Source organism: Glandiceps talaboti, chromosome 5 (assembly GCF_964340395.1).
Source record: "Glandiceps talaboti chromosome 5, keGlaTala1.1, whole genome shotgun sequence".
NCBI lineage: Eukaryota > Metazoa > Hemichordata > Enteropneusta > Spengelidae > Glandiceps > Glandiceps talaboti.
Genome location: NC_135553.1, coordinates 19,082,130 through 19,098,533, shown reverse-complemented (window position 1 = coordinate 19,098,533; position 16,404 = coordinate 19,082,130). Strand labels below are relative to the sequence as shown.

Below are 16,404 nucleotides of genomic sequence, written 5' to 3'. Positions count from 1 at the left end.
GTAGCATTAGTTTTCGGAATTTGAGTTGTCTTTGTTTGTTGTTGTTTTTTTGTTATAAAGTATCATTTTTACAACTTTTTTTTTGTTCCGGGGTTTTAATGAAAAAGCTTTGGTCGTTCCGTCGTTTATTCGCAAAACAAACGAAAAAAAAAAAACAATAAAAAAACCAACCCACTCAAAATCTCAAAACTAAGAGTAAGGCTTGAATATCTCTGAGACTATTTCATCATGCCTTGAATGTCGTTCGCTAGCTGTCAAGTCGATATGTTAAAAATAGCCTATAAAATTTTGTGTGTAAGACACCCCTAACCCCCCCCCCCCCCACACACACACACACACACATCCTATCATACCCATCCCACCATGGCCTAGCAGCTAGCCCCTGAAGAATAATTTCTACTTGTCCTCAAATAGTAATTATGTAATCATAACAGGGTCTATGAAAGGTTCAGGATAAAAACCGTTTGCGATCTAGACTGTTAACGGCACTGTTTCTGACGTTCTGCTTATCTAAAAAAGTATATTTATGCGAGTTATCGTGGTACAGATCAGCGCCATGAACAGTGGGTTATACTTCCATGGTTTAGTCTAGTTCCTGACGACGACCGTACTCCGATTTTACACTAAGTTATATTCACACATTACATAGCGTAGTGTAAAATAGGAATACGGTCGTCAGGAACTAGACTATAAAGTCTAGCCATGGTCTAACTACATGTAACCACTCGCAAATGGTTTTTATCCTGAACTCAGTCAAACTCTGACGTTTGACCTATGCTAAGTAAATTATACACCACTGCGCATGCCAGTACTGAGTTATAGTCTACTTCCTACTTTCTAACGCTCGCAACGTCCATGACTTATGCTCGGCCAATACATGTCTGTATTTTAGCGTAGTGTGTTGAGTGGCAAGCGCAAAACTGTGTTGTGACTTTGAAATAACCCACCTAACGACAATGACAACCAAACTGAATGTAAAACTGTGCGATAAAACACCAAATTTAGGTAGGTGACTGTATGCAAAGTTTAGCCTAGGTACACTACTGCGCCGACGGTACACTGTGGTACAGGTGGTTGTGCTTTTCGCATGTTCTGCATGCTATCGCACAAATACAATATCATACTTTAATCTCAGAGATTCAATACACCCACTATCGCAGTTTTGGAACTCTGAGACCCTGTTTTGCAATGGTACTAAGTAATTGCTGTCAATTACTACTCAAGACCATGCATATATGGAGACTTTCTCGACTGTAAGATGCGTTCCGCCCTCACCGGCCTCCTCTCGAGTACCTTACAGACTAGAAATTGTCCAATTCGGGCCGAATTGGACAATTTCTAGTCTGTAAGGATTATTCGTTATTATAAACACAAAGCTAGTGTGGAATAAAATTCTGAAATGTGTCAGTCTTGAAAAAATCTCCCCATGATAAGAATAGATAGATAGATAGATTATTTGTTCCCAGATTTAAAGACGTACACCAACATTACAAACAAGAGACTCGTTGTTGTCGTGGCAACAGAAAAAAAAGCACCTTTGGTCAACTCACTTTATATTTCAATTTAGGTTTGAATTATGAAGGTGAAACAAGTGAACCAATATCTCAACCGTTAAAAACAATTGATGCAGTGTTGTCATGGCAACCAGGAGAAGATGAGTATAATGTAGCAACACAGGCCATAGTTAAAAAGACAGTGAACAGCAAACCTAAACCTCGGACATTGATCTGTCATGACATGGCAGGAGGTTATTTGAAGGACAGGTTAGTGATCAGTCTCATTTCAGTTGAAGTAACAAGTCTATATGTACTACAGTGTTTATCATTTATGTATTGTTGAGTGATGTGCCTTGAAATTTTATGAAAAGATTGTGTCCATTAGTGGAGCACCACACTTAATCTTAACTAGATGCAGCTTGTTGTGTGTAAATGGAATAAAGTATTGGATCAAAACCTGTGTACAAGTCTGTGCAGTAAGGTTGTATGTGCTATACAAATTGTAATTATATCAGATACAACCTTATTGCACTTACACGACAAAGTATTGTAACGATTATAGATTAAAAGGGAACACCATTCCAAAAAATGAGGTCATTTTTCATAAACTATGGGTTCTGGAGAGTCATTTCATGGTTTTACATCACCTACAATTACTTGCCATTTCAGAAAAACATAAATTGATCTTGTGCATGTATAAGGGTATCTTTGCTATGGGCTATTGCATCATGGGAGTCAGCAGAAATAATGAATTCATGTATGCACGCTGAATATTCATGAGTCCCAAATGTCTATTCTCTTCAATGTAAAACATCTCATGAATATTCAGTGTGCAACCATGAATACAGATTTGTTGATGGAAATTAAAATATGAAATTTTGGCTAATTTTGTAGAAATATGCCAAAATTCCTAAGTGTGACATTTTTGGATTGTAACTTTACCAGCATTTGATTTATAATAAATTTTGAGCCTTACATTTGTTTACAGGTTTGCACAAGGAACAAATACGTCGGATTACTACCATCATTACCACTGGCAGTACCTAGATAGTTTTATCTACTTTAGTCACTACTTTGTGACTATACCACCACCAGGATGGACTAACACAGCTCATAAACATGGTGTATTAATGTTAGGTAAGTTTGGATAGTGACAATCATACCATGCACAAGCTAAGTTGAACAACAAAATATGGAATCTATAACGTGGTTGTGCTACATCACAACAATGGGCATCTATGTCACAACAATATGTGTCTTCATCACTGGTTCTGCTGTGTTTGAAATATGAATCAAAACATTCAAAATTGCCATTACTTTCCCTGATTTTACTTTGATATAATTACTGGCACTTGTATAATTATGGTATTCTCCGATATTTTTCTTCATTCAACTAGAAAATACGACTGACCTAAGGCTTTCATCACTACTCGTCAAGCATCTCGTAGTGACAAAGCCCCCTTAGGTCACTCATATTTTCCTTGGCTGAATGAAGAAAACTATTGGGGGGAATAGCATCTAATAGTAGAACTCAGGATCTGTACCCTTTATGATTTACTGAGTATTAATACTAGGTGAGTTGTAGTTGTGTGTTAAATATAGTAAAAAAAGAAGCTCAGAATGCTGAGTTTAAACCCTGGTAACCAAACAAGGTGTAAAGGGACACGTTCAATTTTCTAGGTTTAAAATTTAGAAGTCAAACACTGTCATCAGGCAAAACTACAGAAAGTTGATTTAGAACAAAATATTAATGCTATGTAATCCTTACAGCTCCATTGATAACACTAATGTGAGAACGTGGGATTGAAACTCCTATTCAAAGGTAAGGGTTCCAATCCCAGGTTCTCACATTAGCGTTATCTTATCAGTGTACAGTTACTCACTGTATTGTTTCTTTGATTTTGTTATTTAGATAGCAATGAATTGAAATAAATGAAAGAATCTAATCTCATAACAATGTAAACGGTGCATGTACCAACCATGTTTTGAAAATAACAAAAAATTGGATGTGACAAATTGCTAATACCCTGTTATACAGGTACTTTGATCACAGAATGGAATGATGGTCTACAAAGATGCCAGGAATTTCTGAAAGATGAAGATTCCTACAGAGCATTGGCAGACAAAATGGTGGAAATAACCAAGTATTATAACTTTGATGGATGGCTTGTCAATATTGAAAACAAAATTGAGGTTAGCACAAAATTGCTTGCAGACATAGGAAAGCAAGCTAGACTGAAAGATTTGTGATTGCTGGTCACAGTTCCTTGTAACTATGAGATAAAGACAAGTGATTATAGAAATGTACTCAATGATGAATCTTTCATGACACAGTTACACTATGTATGTTCATCATGGAAGCACTAAGATTCATACACAAGTTATCTTCTTCCACTTTTGATTGCATGAGGAACAGACATGTTTCAAACAAATCACTTGTCCTTCTTCAGTGTCTAACTGGATCTGACAGAATGATCCAAATTTGCTGGAGGTGTTGAGTAACCAGAGGTGTGAAAAGGATAGCTTCAATATATATGTAAATTCAAGTGTGAAAGTACTTGTCAGTAGTTATGTACATCTAACTGTTCATCTTCTGTGATATTGCAAATTTGGATCATTCTGTCAGAACGAGTTAGAGACTAAAGAAGGACACACGATTTGTTCAAAACATGTATGTTTCTCAATCAAATGTGGAATAAGAGAACTTGTGTATGAATGCATCTTTCAGTCTGACAGGAAGGCCTGTGCAGTTATATTTCACTTTTAAGTTTTTGTTTGAAGAGCTGTGTATTCTCTGTGTATTCTTATAAATGGTCGTGCCATCATCCATGTATCTAATTGTTATGCATTTGTGTATAGACTTTAAGATATGTCATGTTGTGTTCAATCATATCAGACTTCTCAACAACAAGAAGTGCTGGCTAATAGCATGGCACAAATGTCATCTTACAGACTAATTTCTGTAATTCTGAAGACTTTCAAGTGCAATTCTAAGATCTTCTGTAATGGGGGAAATTTGTTTGCTTTTATTTACAGCCAGAGAAGGTGAACAATCTTCATGGTTTTATGAAATATTTGACTCATAAGTTACATGTAGTCATCCCTCATTCTCAAGTTTTATGGTATGATAGTGTGATAAAAGATGGAACACTAAGTTGGCAAGATGAACTTAATGATAAGAACAGGTAAGGGGGTCTTCTCAAGTTACGAAGCCTGATTAAAAACATTAACCTATATATCATCTGGGCTTAGACACCCCCCCCCCCCCCCCCAAACACACACACATAACCTATGAACTCAATGATAAGAAGAGGTAAGATGTATCAAATAGAGTGAAGTAGAACAGAGAACTTATTTTCCCCAGAATCAGGCATTTTTCATATTAGTTTAAAAGTATATATGTGAAAATTTATAAAGTATGGACAGTAAAGTACAGGTTCTTGATGATCATTTTAATAGTTAGCCCATACTTGCCTCTCATTACTCCTGTCTTGGTTTGAACCCACCCAGTACCAACTTGGTTTGATTAACTGTGGTTGTATACAACAAGAGTACCAAATGTTCCCCAGTTTGTCAAAACATGAAGATTTTCTCAAGATACTCTCAGACACTAGTGTCTTCTTGCTTCAACACTAGGACACAAGGGGTGCTGCACCGTGCAGTGTCGACCATATTCTATTTCTAAGTTTGGATTTGAATTTAATGTACCGGTATATATCATTATCATTATCGTCATTACTTGGGAAAAACACCCCAAGTCCTGTTCTGTTAGACTCCATTTATGTGTCTATACCAGTGTGCCCTCTGATGATAGCCAAAGTTTGTTGTTGTGAGTCAAAATGAAAAACACTCATTTCTATGTGAGCCACTACATAGTAAGGGACAATCGCACAATATTATGTCACACAAGCCCAATAAGCGAACTTTGTTCATTTAGGGGGAAGGGGGTCTGGCGACAATGCAATTGCTTAAATTCATTTTCTCACGTCTAACCAAATTTCGATGGAAAACTTTCACTCCTTCAATGATAACAGCTTTTGTATTTACTACTGAGATGTTGATAAGTTGATAAAAATTTACTTCTAATGTGAGATATGGTGCTGGGTTTCTAGTAGTACATACTTTAATGTGTTTACAATCATGTTTTTACATTACATGGATCATAGTGGTGTGACCACTACAGTGTTCATCATAGTTTACATACATGTATATGAATGTTTGATGTCGCACTTGTGAACGTTCATTAAGGAGGAGGGGGTTTTGACCAAAACAAACGATGTTTGTTTGTTTGCTGAGCTTGTGCGACATTGTGCATAAGGTTGTAGGACCACATTTCAGACACCAAGTTAACAACACAATGGGTGTTATTTTGGGGCCTATGAGTCCTGAAACGCAGAATGCTTCATGTTATTTTTGACCAAATTCTTACATTATCCGTTATAAACAGTAGTACACATTTATACAGTGAAGTAACATGTGACGGATCAAATTTCAGGATGTTTTTCGATGTCTGTGATGGCATATTCTTAAACTATACCTGGAATGAAAAGAAACTGAAAAAGTCAGTATTGATGGCTGGCCCAAGACAACATGACGTCTATGTAGGGGTGGATGTGTTTGGTAGGAACTGTTTTGGAGGTGGTGGTTGGAATACCAACAAGGTAAAAATGGAGATTTTGATTTGAGAACTGCTTTTAATACCAAAGAATGTCATGATAAAAACGTTATTTTTAACATACATGTACAAATCTGTTGATCACCTTACTTCTAGGTACATTTGTGATCCTGTGACTGACTGGCTGATTGACTGACTGACTGACTGACTGACTGACTGACTGACTGGTGACTGACTGACTAAACTGACTCACTGACTGACTGACTGACTGATTGTGACTGATTGACTCACTAACTATATATATATTGATGACTTTTTGTAGGCCATGAAAGTAATTTGTGAACAGCAGTTATCAACAGCCATCTTTGCTCCAGGTTGGGTTTATGAACGAATGGGGTCAGAGAACTTTCTCGTCAACCAAAACAGGTAATGATTCAAATAAATTAATATTTTTTGTTTTCTGCCTGTAAATACAGAAATCTCAGAATACTACATTTGGAAGTTGGAAAGAAAAAATTCAGAAGCCTTGGTTAATATTTCATTTTTGATGACATAATTTAAATATCGTTAATATAATATGTGCCATATTGTGCTAACAACCTTTGTGAAACATATACAGTATATATTTCTTGAAAAGTGATTTTTACATTCAATTTGTCTTTAATGAATGAAAGGTGCACAGTAATCAATCATTCTGTTAAATTTGTTTTAGATTTTGGGAATTGTTATCAGAATTTTGCAGTCCCCATGGTATCGCATCACTTCCCTTGGTTACATCTTTCTGTCATGGTTTTGGTAATGAATATTATAAGGATGGGCTGGTGAGTATACATGAGAAAGGAAATGATGTTAAACCATTTTTGTTTATCTCTTCTTCAACTGGGACAGTTATGAATAAACTTTGCAATGATTCAAGTAAATTGTAAAAAAAAGGGAAGTGCTGCAGTTAGTTTGCAGCTTATCAGCCAACCGAGAATATTTCTTCACACTAACAACATTGGTAATAGGTCAAACATGGACTACATTTTTGTGTGTGGTCGTGATCTAAATATTTATAAAAAATAGGACTCATGAACTGAAATGATATAAAATGACTTGTTTCCAGACAATATTTACCATGAATTGATTTGGCAACAATGTAGCAATTTCTTGACAATATTACAACCAGCGACAGGCAGGCCTTTACAAGAAGTTGTAACAAACAGGGAAAGCAAATAAGTGAATTGGATTAATAACACTTGACACAGCATGTTGGAAGTACAGAGACTTGTATTACATTCCATCATTTAATAAGAACAGTTTACATAATAACTCTCATTCACAAATGAATTTCAAGTTCCCCTGGCATGTCATGTACACATATAAAGAGGCCATAAAATTGTTCATATCATATCCATGATATGTTCTGTAGTTCCAACATGCTGTGCAAAGTGTTATTAACCCAAGTCAGTTATTTACTTTCCTGTTTAGTGACAAGTTCCACTTGTAAATGCTTGCATGTCACTGGTTGTACACCAACTAGGCATTGTAGCAGCTTAGCAACACCCATAGTTGCAGAGAAAAGGTTCAAATAAATTTGCCAGCAGTTTCAACTTTTAGTTTGTATATATATATTCATAATGGTGAATTATATCTGGGCCCCTAAGATCACGTGTGTTTGTGCGTATATTATAATTTATTCACAGGTTGTGAAATCCAAACCATGGGGTAACATGAGTCTGCAGCAGCTTCAGCCAACAGAACTTTACGATGAGAGTAAGGCTTCAAATACAGAATGTACACTGTCTTATTGTACAGATACTGCCTACTATGGTGGTGGTTGTCTTCAAATATCAGGGATAATCACACCAAAGCAATGCTCTTTGAGCAGGTGAGCGAACAAAGACTTCTGAATCAATGAACATCTCCATCCCCAGTACCATAGTAGAATATATGTGCAGTCATGCAGTGTTATATCTGTAATATATCCAATGAGTACCTGTACTTGTAACTGTTTTGGTGATAGTGGCCTGTAGATATGACAACCATTCATGATGCTTTTTGTAATAATATACATAATTGTACTAGAGTACTATATGAGAAAACATGGCCAATGAATTCAATAACATTGATTGACTGTATAATTGTAATTGCAATCAGTTAATTTGTTTTCACAGTAAAAGCATGTTCTAGTCATAAACAATTCTAATACTTTGAGCAACAGAAATAATTATAATTATTATCATTTCATTCCCTGATCTCATACATTAACCAACATGTGTCACAGTAGTTCATGTTCCTTTTACCATAATCACGTAATGAGAATTTTTCAGTTCTCTTCTGTTTATAATGAAGTTAGTATTTTCATTTTTTTGTGTGTTTCAGGATATTCTCTACTGATATAGCAGTAACTCATCCATTGTTGGTTTCATACACAGTCCAGATATCATCAGATGTAGATGTCTTTATGTATTTCAAATGTAATAGTGGTCAAAAACTTGTTGCTCTTATCAACTCTACAGAAGGTACCATATTTCTACTAATTTTTTTAACATAACGAAGATAAGATAAGATAAGAAAGATAATACTTTATTAAATCACTAAAATGGTAATTGTAATGCCTGCTGTAAAAAAAACTACAATAAGTGATAAAAACACAGACACAACTAACAGACTAAAAAGGAAAACATAAAAACCCAATATATATTTATAACTATTACACACGCAAACCATCCCAAGACAAGTTCATTCCAATCCACTGTTAATTAAAAGGGTTGAGATTTATTTGGAAACTCTTGTAAGAATATTATGAGACGACGCAATTTGTATAAAACTAGTATTATTTAACTGTATCCAAATATTTAGACATTGAAGCATCAATATTCATTGTTTACACTGAAAGGAGAATGATTGACGTGTATCAGTGTTCTTATGTTCTTACTACCACACCAGAGTGACTATAGAGTTTCGGTTAGGCACAGCACAAAGTTTTTTACGCCTCTCACGATATTTGAACTACAAACAAAATACAGACTCCTATAGTGCACAATCATATCAAATGATACATTTTATCTAAACTGTGAACACAAAATCAACATCCCTGTCTGATGAAAGAAGGAAGATTCAAACACAAACCTGTTTATTTGTGTTCACAGTGAGGTAAATTGTAACATTTCATATGCTTGAGTGCTATCAGTGCCTGTATTTTCTTTGTGTAATTTGAAACAAAAGTCATTGTGTGAGGCATTGCAAAAAAACATCTGTGCCAGTTAAATGAACCCAAAATAGTCTTTCTGGTTTGGTAGTACAAGGAAAAATATTAAAACAGTGTTCGTACCATTGATATGGAATCGAGCAATACGCCCCCAGCAACGCTCATGATTTGTTTAGAGTTGCTTCGATATTGTGTACACATTACATTTCAGACTAGCAAATATCAAGGATTCTACAATTTGATCTAATGTGACATGTAATATCCTAGGTATTAGAAAATAGTCATGTCATAATATGTCACAATGGACTAATGAGATAAAAATTTGAAAGTTGAACTTTATAAACAATGTGATATCATATGAGGTAAAAAATTCTAACTTGCAGCCTATCAGTTTCATGTTTTAGTGGCATAATTTAGGATTGCAGGAGTTCAGCAGAGCATATTTGAAAATGTTAAAACATGAATTATGTTAGTTATGTGATCAGCATTGTATTTTGAAATGAGAAAGGGCAGTTTAATTCAATACGTAGATAATCATGAAATCATGTTGTGAAAATTTTAATATCTAATATTTGTATGGAGCTGCATCCTTATGGCATGAACACTGTTACAAGTACAGCAATTCTGACTATATGCTTTATATTTCATCAACAGATGATAAGCAAGTTCAGTCAATTGTATCAGATTACGGAATTCATTTCTCTGAGAAAGAAGCCAAGTCATCTATTCCTGGCCTAGATAGTTTGGCACCCAGCTGTATAGTGTATTCGGCATTGACTGGTGAAAGTCACAGTATGTTACATACAGCATGTAGTGGTGTCCAGGCAGTTAAGTATAATGACACAAAATGGAGATCAAGGTGAGAACATCAATTTGTTTGAGATTTCATCCTGGTAAAATGAACAGTGATTATGTATTGATTTATCTATTTCCAGGATAACCAACAGGAGCTAGTCCCATTTACAGGCTCCTTAGGTTCAGTGTTAGTGCAGGAGGAAACCAGAGTACCAGGGGAATACCTACGTTGTTCGGTAAAGTCAAACTGAACGACACTCTTCTTACTTACAGTGTGGTAAATTTAATCAAACCCTGAACCACAGTGGGAAGAGGCAAGTGGTTTAACCACTCGGCCACCGACAACCTTATTTTCAGAGAACTATTTCCATGGTCCCCAGAATTATGATTTTTCTCCCCCTTTTTTTCTTTCTTTGTGTTACTTTCACTTATTTGTAGCGTAATACTTCTTCACAATTTCTGGTGAAATAAAGTTCATCTTGATTCAATTCAATCATTAATGAAAATTCTCTGCAAGAGCTTAGACACAAAAAGTGTCAAGATGGTCCACTTGAAATTTGAAACTTTTATTATGAATATCAAAATCAGTACTGGGATCAGAGGAAAATACCCCCTCTAGTGGTGAAATGTAGAAGTGATCGACATGTACTGTTGATTGCAGTTAATTATAAGCTGAAAGAGTTTTGAGAGTTGAAATAATATGACTTGTACATCACCACGTACGTCTCACATTATTTATTAAGTACCTTGGTTGGTTGAATGAGAGACCAATGTTTTTTTTGTGGGGTTTTTGTTTTGTCTTTTTTCAGGGAAATAAAGAGAGACCAATTTTTTTACTAGTTAGAAAGCAGGTATAAGTGTCATAATAACTAAGGCCAAATAAAAACAGTTTCCAGTACCCTGACTGACCTAATTTAAGACGCTGAACCTAAACATTTTTTTACTTTCAAAAAAAGTAAAATGGTGAAACGTTACTGCTATTTCCATGTAAACTTTCTTGCCAAACTATTGTTGGTTAATTCTTTTTTAAAATCCAATTCCAGACAAATCAAATCTTTCAACAAATGTTAGCTGAATTTATACAATACAGTGTGCATATTGTGTTTATCTACTTTATAATTGTCTTCATTTACTGTTAATACACATCATCAAACTATTACAGAAATATTGTTACCAAGCAGTATTGTCTGTGAGTTGAAGCAATTTCTATACAACAAAAGTTGGAAAAAAAAATTAAATTCCGACCTATCTACTGTATTATTTTATTTAATTTCTAAAGCGCCTTCTCTATTCATTAAAGAATAATATTCGAAAGCGCTGTACATACAATAGATTTAAAAGCATGGTAAAACAATCAAACAAATAGAGATAAAAACAACAAACTGGTTACAATAATTACAAAAAGGCTATTAAAAATGACAATTTCGTAAAAGACACATAGTAATACATCAATACAGTTTATAATATTGTTTAATAAACAGATGTATTTAAGTTCACATTTAAAAAGTTCAACATCAGCGATCTGCTTTAGTTCTCCAGGAATTGAGTTCCAAAGGTTTGGTCCACAAATGGTCCGCATATTCTGAAGTCATGTGATTGGAAATGCATATATTATTTTTGTCTTTGCCTATTTAAGCATGATATCTGCTTTATTTTACAGGTTCTTCTTAATACCATCATCAGAATTTGAAAGCCATGAACATATTGAAGAGATTGGTATGTGCATGTACCCAAACCTACAACACCAATCAACTGATTTATCAACCTCTATGTTGATGCTTGGTCAAATTCAGGTAAAGTGTACAAATATCTTGTATCAAATTTTTTATCCTGCATGTCGTTGCCTCCAACAGTGAAACACAAGATTATAGAAACCGTAATCTAATCAGAACTGAAGAATTAAAATTGTAAAATAAAAAGTGTGGTCTATGCTAAAAATGATCAAACTCTGGAAAATCGACACATTTTAAATTTATAATAGGTTTCAGAGCTTACAAAACTGATTACATGAAAGGGTGACATTTTTATCATGGGCAAGTCAAGTGGAACCAAGGGTATGAGGCAACAGTTCTGGAGTCTATCATCAGTTGAATAACATATACTTTGATAAAGACGATAAACATTATAACCCAAGTTACCAACAATTTGCATTTTGGTTAACATCCAGGACTCGAGCATTTGCTCAATTTGCTCATTTGTTGTTTATATGGAAAAAAAACGTGATGACCGTGAAGCACAACTTGCATCATGCCAGGGCAAGCATACTTGTCTAACCTTCTCAATCAAATAACATATACAAGAACAATGCACCTTGAGTGTATTCCATCATAATGATAATCATGGTATTATAGGTGAACATTTTTGCATTTTCCTAGGCCGAACGAAGACGAATATTGGGGAATAATGTATACACTTATTTATATTCGCTCAGATTATATGATGAACCAGGATATCAGGTTTACACAATAGAATTCCATCATTATAAGGCTTCTTACTTACAGATTCTTAATCCAGAATCCATTAAGGAAAACTCATTGCAAATATCAGACCTTAAAATATCCCAGGAACACTGGAAAACCAAAATGGATGAACGAGACACAATTTTGTTGAGTGCAACACTGACCTGGACATATCCACCATCCATTGCATCTCATTTTGATGTCTATTGTGTTGGTCTGGTAAGAGATCCCCATAGCAACAAGAAGATTGACAGCTCAACGAGAGTTTTCATTGGTTCAGCCTTTGTGAATATGTACAGAGTGTGTGACTTGTCAGTGCCTTACAACCAATCAGAAAGAATGCAATCAGTCAAGTTTCTAGTGCAGCCTGTCATGTATTCTGGGTTGAGAAGCATTCTTGATTCGTGTACTGAAGTGAAAATGGAGTATTCATATTAAAAAGTATCATTTCCGTGATGGAGCTCGACTTGATGTTGATTTAAACAAAATCACGAAGACAAGAAAATATAAAATGGAAGCGTTTTAGTCAAGATTAGTATAGTTGTACTCTGTGTTATAAAAATTATAGATTTTCAGTGATACAGACAGACTGGCAGCTCATCAACTGAATCATCCAACATTTTGCTACAAATAGAGTACATCAAAGGATGCTAAAATCACTGCTGACAATTATAAGCAGTCTTAGAGATGTTGGTCTGATAAAAGTAGGAAATGCTGTTGGTTGTGTTGACACAGAGTGACACGTCAGAATTGCAAGAAAATGTTGTATTGTTCAGTTTACAAATGTATGTGTAGCTCTGAAACCTAAAGATTTTTGGAAACTGTGAATGTTGATTTAGATTTAGTGAAATACCTAGTTTAACGCTTATATCTTCTTCATTTATGTACACAGAGTAATCTTTAAAAATAAAGAAAAGTACGACTGAATATGAGATTTGTCATCTTGATTATTTTTCATAAGAGGTGAGAAAAATACAATGGAGTCATGATGGGTGATTGGTTAGAGTGGCTGGCTTGGAATCTGCAGGTTGCAGGTTCAAGCCCCATCACTGCCATTTGTTTCTGAGTGGCTAAAGTCCTTGGGCATGACATGTCAAAATATGATTTACTATTGTCTGTTCTAAAGTCTCTTAAAATGTACAATGTAAGTATAAGAGAACAAGGTTTGAACCACGACTGTGTGCCTCAGTCATCCCAGCTGTATAATTGGGTACCTGGTAGGATATAGGTTGCAATGTGAATTCTTTAATCCTATGTGCTTATAAAGGCTGCAATGGATTGTATGCTCTCCAGGGAGTTGAGATTAAAAGTATAAAGGGCTGTTGTGCCGCTATAGATTCGTGCCAGGGGTAATAATTGTAAAAGTGCTTTGAGCACAAAGTGAGAAAGTGCTATATAAAAACCAACATTAGATATTGGCTTAAATTTGTAGTGAGAATGAATGTTCACAAAAAACCTAAAAATCTGTTGACTGCCCATCGGCCTCTCTACAAACCTACAAAATATTTGATGAATAATCATATTAAAATTTGAAATAGAAATCTAGGAGAAGGAAATTTCATTTATGTCAAAATATAATTGTCTATTGTCTGTTCTAAACTCTCTTACAAAAATTGTATAATGTAAGTATTAGAGAACATCTCAATTTTATAGTGGTATACTACTTAAAAAGTTGGACATTTTTTTTTTATGAATAAATCCAAAGAAATATTCAATATATCAAACAAACTTCCAAGATCTCTTTTATCAAAGGACTTCTATCTTTAGTTATTATTTTTTCTTTTCCCTTTGTTAACCGCTGCCCTCAATTTATTCCAACATTTAGTTGTCTCCCCCTTGCTGAAGTCGACATAATTGTCCCCTACCAGGGAGGTTTCAAACTCAATCGGTATTTCTACCAAATCAGTTAATTTCAGTATAATCATACTATCTCTGTTTTCTTCAAATTTACGATTAAAAGCCAAACCTAACTCATATGCCTTCCAACTACTTTCGATGAAGTTTTGAGACAAAACAATAAGAGTCTTCCTGCTGTTGAATATCCCTCTTGAAATGTTTGTGAGTGGACTGATTCCTCCTTTCATGTCGCGATCATTGTAGTAGGCTTGAAATCTCCAGACCTCTTCTAGTCTATGTAACAGTTTGTCTATGACAAAATCATCATCTTTTGGAGATGATGAAACAAATATGTCATATTGGTATTTCTTATCTATGGAGAGAATGATATAGAAATAATCAAGAATAAATATGTATACTTAGTATAAGGCCATTACTATTAAGGCCTAATAAAAAAATTGTATGGTTCCGGTTCCGGTACTGCTCAATTTTAGAAGGTGGGGTAGGTAGGTATTTTCGGTGTGGGAGTCTAGTTCAGGTTTTCCAATGTTTCCCAAATGGTCTCTGTGTTGTTTAATTCTTCCTTTTCAGATGTAAAGCCACTACAGATTGGAAGAACAGTTTTAGAATGTCAGTTTCCGCATCCACTATTTCTCGTAAGACTTCACAATTTTTGCTATTATATTAATTTTTTCTCGAATGCGTAAAAAAAAGTTTAGGGTCGGGTAACTGGAACCAAATATTACTGCCTTGATATTGGGTTATATGCCTGAGGTGCAAGGATATGAACCACACGACGTTACTGGTCCTGCTGACCGAATCCTTGCACTGAGGGCCTATAATCTGATATCAAGGCTATACTACTTTTATTATATGTCACCTGGGAATTCATTTTCATGCAAGGAATTTCATGTCGGGAACTTTATACATCAATACAACTGAATTCTGTACTAGAACTGTGATTTTACAAGATCTTACAAATAGCATTGGATTACTGTATTTGAACACATTGTTGCGTGGTCAACTCATTTGCATAATGTTCAAAACAAAGTCACATGTCAATCATTTTGGTCACCATTATTGTGTTCAGGATAACTTCAGAATGCTGGGTTCTCATATTATATATGTTACGTGTACAAAATAGCAGTGCTGCCATCAAAATCTATTGTGTGATGTTGTATGTCAAGTGACGTGTTCACGGTGGGATCAGTTATTTTGAAAAGCTTGCCATTCTTCCAAAATCATGTGCTGCAAACAGCGTGAACTGTTGCAGAGTGTGATGACCCCAGCATTGACGACAATTACAAAGTTTATACGAACTGACATTGTTGCAAAGTAGTATTCCGATGCCATTTTAGTAGCACGAGTGTGTTTTACAGCAGAATTTCCATTTATTAACTTGTATTTCTCACAAATAAATGTTGATTTTCATGCACAGAATGTTGATTTCGTTTCTGCATGTCAAAATAGTTCCAGGTTGATTTCAGTCAATATGAAAAAAGAGTTCTGGGTGATTTCAGTCAGTTTTGGAATATTCGGACTGCCATGTCATCATCACTTTCTCCATTGAAAACAATGCATAACGGGGTGGTCCAATATACCTGACATATAATAATATAATTTATGTTGTAGAATATATAACAAGGAAATTTATTATATACTTATTTCAAGACAGCAAATACTTTTAAGTCATAAAAAAACTACTCACATTGGTGATGGTATGTTAAACCCAAATCAGCAATTTTGTTCATTAATTCAAGATGCTCCCGGTTTTTCCGTTCTTTTTGCCGTTCTTTATATTTCTTTATCAGCCATTTACATATATAAAAGAATACCATAAAAGTAAAAGTTGCTGTGAGTGCGATGACAAGCTTTCCATAGTGAACAACGTAGACATAGAGCAAATATTGTAATACTGAAAGTAAAACAAAACAAAAATTGTGAAATATGGAATTTGTCAGTAAAGGTCACGGTTGAATAGTTGAAATGGTACTGAGATTTCGTTCAAGA

At 34.9% G+C, this 16,404-nt stretch overlaps 1 protein-coding gene across 1 annotated transcript; it reads left to right on the top strand.

Annotated features, from left to right (window-relative positions):
• The first annotated feature begins 853 nt into the window (after positions 1-853).
• Positions 854-13,448, top strand: LOC144435103 (cytosolic endo-beta-N-acetylglucosaminidase-like). The gene is made up of 13 exons (XM_078123661.1): positions 854-1,005; positions 1,568-1,763; positions 2,485-2,633; positions 3,535-3,689; positions 4,533-4,681; positions 5,992-6,157; positions 6,434-6,537; positions 6,824-6,932; positions 7,797-7,981; positions 8,476-8,615; positions 9,959-10,163; positions 11,760-11,892; positions 12,601-13,448. Exons 1-13 carry the CDS (start codon positions 957-959, stop codon positions 12,994-12,996), a joined length of 2,136 nt encoding a protein of 711 aa, XP_077979787.1. The 5' UTR covers positions 854-956; the 3' UTR covers positions 12,997-13,448.
• Positions 13,449-16,404: the final 2,956 nt, after the last annotated feature.

Coding starts and splice junctions, on each gene's coding strand:
- LOC144435103 (XM_078123661.1), top strand. CDS start 957: ATGACAACCAAACTGAATGTAAAACTGTGCGATAAAACACCAAATTTA. Junction 3,690..4,532: donor ATATTGAAAACAAAATTGAG/GTTAGCACAAAA, acceptor TTTTATTTACAG/CCAGAGAAGGTGAACAATCT. Junction 6,158..6,433: donor GTGGTTGGAATACCAACAAG/GTAAAAATGGAG, acceptor GACTTTTTGTAG/GCCATGAAAGTAATTTGTGA.